Raw genomic sequence first — 6,548 nt, 5'->3', positions numbered from 1 at the left:
TACATATTAAAAAACCTGGAATAACTATTTTAGTTATTTTGTTGTGATTGTAATGATTGTATAATATTATTTGTGGGTACTTGAAACTTCTAAAGTATACTATTATATTTCTATGATAGTACCACGGTTTGTTGTTGATGTATAACGCGTTACCTGATGGATATTGTGATATGATTAATTTGGAAATTATTATTAATACCTGCTATAGGTCAATTTTTTTTTAATACTATAGATAAGTATACCTATAATAGGTATGTCTAATACCTAGACTGACAAACCGTCTCCGCTCAGAGTCGTTTTTCTTATACAGTGATATTATATCATTGAATTCAAATTTAATACTATCCATTTTACAGTGACCCACTTATAACCTACTGTACAGCAGGGCGACATCCACTTACCCACCTTTTATACGTTTGTTTTTGAATTGTGTACTGTATATGTACGCTATAATTATTTATTCTTGAGGAATTATCGAATGTTACGTTAGGCTAAGAGCTCTAAAGATTTTATAACCATGGTAATTATTAAAATATTCAGGAACTGTAGTAAATAATTATGGTAAAACTAAAATCTAACATTTAAATTAATTTTCTCATAATCCAAACGTTCAGTTAGTAATAATAATGTAATTTTTAAATAATAATTTCATTATTTCCACCTTTTGGCGTAAAATAAAGTATAACAGTTAATTATATTCTAAGTTTAAATTTAGATGTTTTCTATAATTATCTTTGTTTGATTACGTGACTATATTCAGCATGACGTATTTCCATATTATTTATTTTGGAATTATGACGATTCTTATTTTTTTTTTTTATAAAAATTAAAGTTGTTTAGTTCATTGAAACTTTGCTATAAATGTGTGATTAAATGTATAAAAAAATATAATTTATTTATTTTATATTTATTAATATTTTAAATTTGACAAAAAATAAGTTTTTCCGTTAAAAGAGTATCATTTAAAAATATATTTGAACAGTAAAATATATATTTGTAAATATGATTTTATTATAGATTTATGGTACCTACATATAGGTAATAATAATTTGTATGAAATATACTTAAAATTTTTATTAATCTCTAATTTTCATGAGTTTTAGGTACCTATACCTATTATATTAAAAGTATTTATTTGTATATATTATGCTCCTATATGTTAAAATAGTTTTGTGTTAGTTGTATGATTGCGTTTTATTTTATAAATTATGTTATAATATAACATTTTGAAAAATATAAAGATATTAACTTATAATTTTTAATAATGGGTATCTATATATTATATCATAGTATTTACATTTTTCAGATCAAAAGTGCATGGACCTCAGTAATTTGAACGAAGATGATCAAACATTCATTGAAGGTAATTTGCATGTTTAATGTATGTATTTAGTTAACATAATATGTAATACAATGTGTTTTATTAGTTATTTTATTGCTACCATTTTATTCGTAAAGTATTGCATAATTTTAATCACTTAAATCAATGCTTTATACACAATGGGACGTAACAATTTTATTTAACTAAGAAAACAATTGTTACCATAAAAACCATTACAGGTGCATTATCCTAAAAACAAAAACATAATTCTGACTATGACATTGACTTTAAACAATACGAGCTTATAATTTCTATTTTCACTTTTTTTCAGATTCGAAGTGCATGGACTTGAGTCATTTGAGTGACGATGATCCTAATTTCATTGAAGGTAACAGTGTTGAAATTTATATTTGTTATACCGAGAAATCATGTGTGCTGGGGCAGTTTGTATTTTCCCTTTGACCATACGTGTTTTAAATTATCGTAAATGCTATTTATTATGAAATCAGTTTCGTTGTTTTAATTGATTGTTGTCCGTCTGTGTATTATTATTCTAATCACAGACAGCGGATGAATGCGTGCAGTTATTAGCTCAAGGCTATAGCAGGGCCGCTAACATTGTGACTAGTGACCCACTTTTGAACGATTCGCCACGATGTGCTCAGGCAAGGACACTAGGGCCCTCTGTTTTCCCCTTCCCCCGCAAATTTGTAATAGTGTCATGGTCACTCCGATTCACCTAATTCAGACCTATTTTTGGACAGCCCTAAAATATATAAATTCTGGTTTCATTATTTTACAAATCGCTAAACTAATTGCAAACATTGTGGGCGATAAAAGTAAAATGTCACCGTCAACTCTTTCTTACTGAATAATAAAATAACACCTTTATAAATTATCGTTCAAAATATAATAATATAATGGTTAAGGGATAAAACGGTTTTGTTATTTTAATAATGTCTATATATGTATACATACTTCTATGGTAAATGGTAATTGTATTATTCATCTGACCGCTTTTATTGCTTGTTGAAATCTTCAATTTAAGTATCCTTTAGCACGTGCTACGGAATACCTCCAAACCACTTGACGCAACAATAACAATTCAAATATTCGTTTTATAAATAGGTCTTTGGGTCAAACGGGGTCGTAAAAAAAGGCTGAGCATTGTGTTCTGAAATTCGGCGTGTAATTCAGCTATAAATTATTTACATGTTAAAGGGAGAATAAAATCGAAAATTTTGGAACGACGTACTCGGACAAGTAACGATTGCATAGAAAGCGAACTGACCAAGGACGCCGCCTCAATAAAACAGTAAATCTTTACGCCCAGTTATTCAGACAACCGTAATAACATCGTTAGGCGGCATCCCTTTAGCCAAGTTGGTTTTACAAAATGTTTTGTCAACAGTACCCTTGTAAATTTCTGGTTATCTTTTTGGGGATTTTATGTTGACAAGTCTTGCACTAAATAGTCATATTAAATGACAACCGTTGGTAATAAATTTCGATGTGTATGTCAAACGTTATTATGGTGTGGGTGTACACAAATGGTTTATTTTAAATAAAGCCATAATTTAGGTTTATATTCTCAATATATAGGCTTGCGTTTATAAAGTATATATTTTATTTTATTCAATTCATTTTTGGATAGTAAATATATTTATATATTTCGTCAAACATAAAAATTCTTTATTATTAAAGTATTGTTCAATTAAAATATTTAGTTTAATGCCAACGAATTTTATTTTGTTATTAATTGTATAATATTATACAATAAATAATGTGAAATAATTATCTGTATAAATAACGGAATAGGTTACATATTTTTACACTTTTGTTTACATTCAAAATCTTGTTAATAAATATAATTTTAACTTGAAATCAACAATATGGTTTATTAGGTTGCTTTATTTTTTTCATTATTAAAACGTTTACCTCTGCATAGGTATTAGGTATTAATTTATTACATATTTTATATTGGCTTTTTTTTTGTTTTGACAATAAATCTGATATATTTTATATAAAAATTACGTTTGAAATAGTTATTTATAAATAGTACAGATTTATAAATATATTTGTATATGCAAATTTAATTTAAAAACAAACATATAATGATTTATTTCTTTAAGGATACCTAATACATAATTGTTAATAATAGTTATCAAATATTATTATTTCATTAATATAGTGTATTAGTAAAAAAAAAAAACTATTAAAAACTGTTCAATAACATATTGAATTATTAGTTGTAAAGTGAATTATTTTTGTAGTCCTTAATAATACCTAATATAAAATATTATTGAAATAATGGATTAGCATTTTTATTTTGTTAGTCGGTATGTAAGTTAGTACTTACTACTTTGTTTATATACTACTAAAGTAAATAACCATACCTAAATCTTTATATCTTTAAGACATATTTTCATTATTTTATTCATAATTCTTATACTTTGATATAGGTACTTTTTAAATGTTAAATACCAGCATTTTAAGTATTTTAATACAGGTTGTATAGTATTATAGGTAGGTTAACCTACCTATTGAAAGTGTTATGATTTATATTCGTTTTTAGCAATGTTTTCATTGTAAATTATATATTTAATTTGAGGCTATAATTAATACATTTGAATTTTAAATTCTATTACTAATGTTATAAATATAAATGTGATTTATTGATATAAAACTTATCAATCTATATCAATCTCCTATACTACTATTTAATATATGACTGATATAATGATATCTACAGTTGATAACAATGACCATGTTAAAATGTTCAACACATTTTTAGTCATAATACTTATAACTTATAATGAAGGGCCCTAGGGTAATTAATCCATGAATTTATAGTTATCATTTTGTATTAAAAATATAACACTGTGCAGTAGCCCGTGGTAAGCGATGCGTGACAATCCACATCCAGTTACTGTATTCAGACAACTTGTCCACACGTTGTTAATTAATGAAGTGATATAAGAGATAAATGTATATTGTATACATATTTTAGATTCTGAGTAGCGGAGCGATGATTAATATGGGTTTACAAAAACATTTTAAAATTTTAATTTTTGTGTTTTATCAGCTTTTAGAGTAGTAAAAATGTTTCAATCTTCAACTATGGTTTTCTTGTAACAAATTGAACTTAGTTGAGATTTTAGAGTAAAAATTAAATATTTTTCGAAATATGCGAGAGGAACTAAAAAATATATATGGAAAAACGGCATTATATTAATGTAAGATCAGTTTTCAACAGAATCGATTAAGTTTTCTTTGCAGTTTTGTACTTGTATGTTATTTTTTATCTTAAATACTAATTTTTACAACATATTAAGATTATAATTTTTTAAACATGACATTGTTTTCAAATATTTTGCATCTATTTATACCACTTATAGTCGTTTTAAATGTTTGATTTTCTTAATATTTTTTCGATTATTAAAAATAAACCTGAAAATTTAATACGAACTTCCCAAAGTGTTTTTCTACTGGAAATCATAAAAAAGGTTTAGCATACCTAAACCACTTTTTTCAAGACTGATTGATGATCGCATTTTGACAACATTGTGTATTCAAAAAAATGATGTTATATTATTATTATTCTAAAAATATTATTTGTATAAACTTGAAACATTTCACTATTGATCAAATCATAATTTTCTATAGGTATTTGAAATTTTCCAAGTTTTTTTCCATAGTTGTTGATAAAAATGTTATGCCGTGTCAAAAAGCTTGAAAACCAAAAACATATAAATCATAAATTCTAACTCATATAAAATATCGAAAATAAAATTGACAACATTATAAAATAAAATATCCTTAGAAATATAGGATGGCAGATCGTCTCCAAACAAATTGTTTTTAATTGTATACAAATATTCATAATTTAACTCATATTTATCACATCCATTACAGTGAAGAGGTACACTCGAATTCTTCTATTCAGCAGAGGGACTTACCATTTTTTTTTTTTAGAAATTAGAAACCAATATAGGTAGGTTAGGTACCAATTTGCTGTTGTTTAAAATAAGACCGTATAATATTATCCTACGTATATTATATACCTACGTATAGGTACATGTTTTAGTAGCTACTAAAATTTTAACTAAATTAATCAAACCGTGCATGGATCATGAGACACTTATTTAAAATGTTTTTATTATTCTATTATTTCGTGACTAGTTTCGATTTAGAATAGTTTTTTCTTTTTATCACTTTTTCCATTTTTGATGGTGAAAAGAGGGCGGTGTTATAGCCAGTGTCATTAAACCTCATCTACAACCGCAGAGTCATTACTATTCCCAGTGGTAAGTCGACCATAATATTATAACGGCCGGTCGAATGGTGGATACACACGGATAATAATTACCCGAAGAATCCCCGGGGTTGGTTGACCCGTGTGAGAATGAAAGAAAGAAAGCGCTTCGGCTTTCTGACGGTATAATCTAACAATGAAGACTGATGATGTCGGCCGATAAAAGGGACATAAATAGAGACCGAAGGTAGGGAAAAAAAGTACGTGTTCAATTTTTGTCGGTCACGGGTAATAATCTTAGCCGTTGAAGACGATTGCTCCGCTTCAGGAATTCGATGTGTATAGGGGTTCCCAAAAAATAAAAACAATAAGTAAATACAAAAGTAATGAAATCTATTAATGAAATAATCGTATTTGGAAGTCATCGTAATAGACGTCTTGTACTAATATAGACTGTTGTAGACAAATTACACAAATTATAAAATATAATTATTGTTGATTGTGATAAGCTTTTATTTTTTCCCTCATATACCTTTATCAATCTGTATTTTAGATTCTGAGTGAAACGATGAAAGTATTGATTTTACAATGATGTGTGTTTTTTTTTAATTTTTTAATTTTTTTTTGTGTCTGTCATCACCTTTTAGGACAGTAAAAGTGCTTGGATTTTCTTCAACAGTACCTTTTCAGATAGGAAAGTGAATCTAGTTGGTACTTTGGGGGGTCAAAAGTAACATTTTTCCAATAGTTTTCATAAGCGCCGTGAAAAACAAAAGAAAAATTAAGGAAAAACGGGAATTTTTACGCAAAATCTGTTTTCGAGAAAATTGATTTTGGTTTTTGGTGTAACTTTAAAACGAATGCCTGTAGATACATGAAATTTTCACTGGTTGTTTATATTTCCATTTTCTATACATGATAAATTTTTCAAAATATTTTTGATTTGGTTTTGAGCTGTTTACGGACAATTCC

At 26.8% G+C, this 6,548-nt stretch overlaps 1 protein-coding gene across 1 annotated transcript in view; it reads left to right on the top strand.

The window, feature by feature from the left end:
* Positions 1-6,548, top strand: part of LOC100162562 (nuclear hormone receptor FTZ-F1) — a 59,625-nt gene that overhangs the window by 9,254 nt on the left and 43,823 nt on the right. Inside the window, exons 2-3 of the mRNA XM_029488260.1 lie at positions 1,307-1,363; positions 1,653-1,709. Of these exons, the coding sequence (XP_029344120.1) occupies positions 1,307-1,363; positions 1,653-1,709 (114 nt within the window). The remainder of the gene's footprint in view (positions 1-1,306; positions 1,364-1,652; positions 1,710-6,548) is intronic.

The sequence above is a fragment of the Acyrthosiphon pisum genome, chromosome A1 (genome assembly GCF_005508785.2).
Source record: "Acyrthosiphon pisum isolate AL4f chromosome A1, pea_aphid_22Mar2018_4r6ur, whole genome shotgun sequence".
NCBI classification, from domain to species: domain Eukaryota; kingdom Metazoa; phylum Arthropoda; class Insecta; order Hemiptera; family Aphididae; genus Acyrthosiphon; species Acyrthosiphon pisum.
This window is presented reverse-complemented; position numbering and strand designations above follow the sequence as displayed.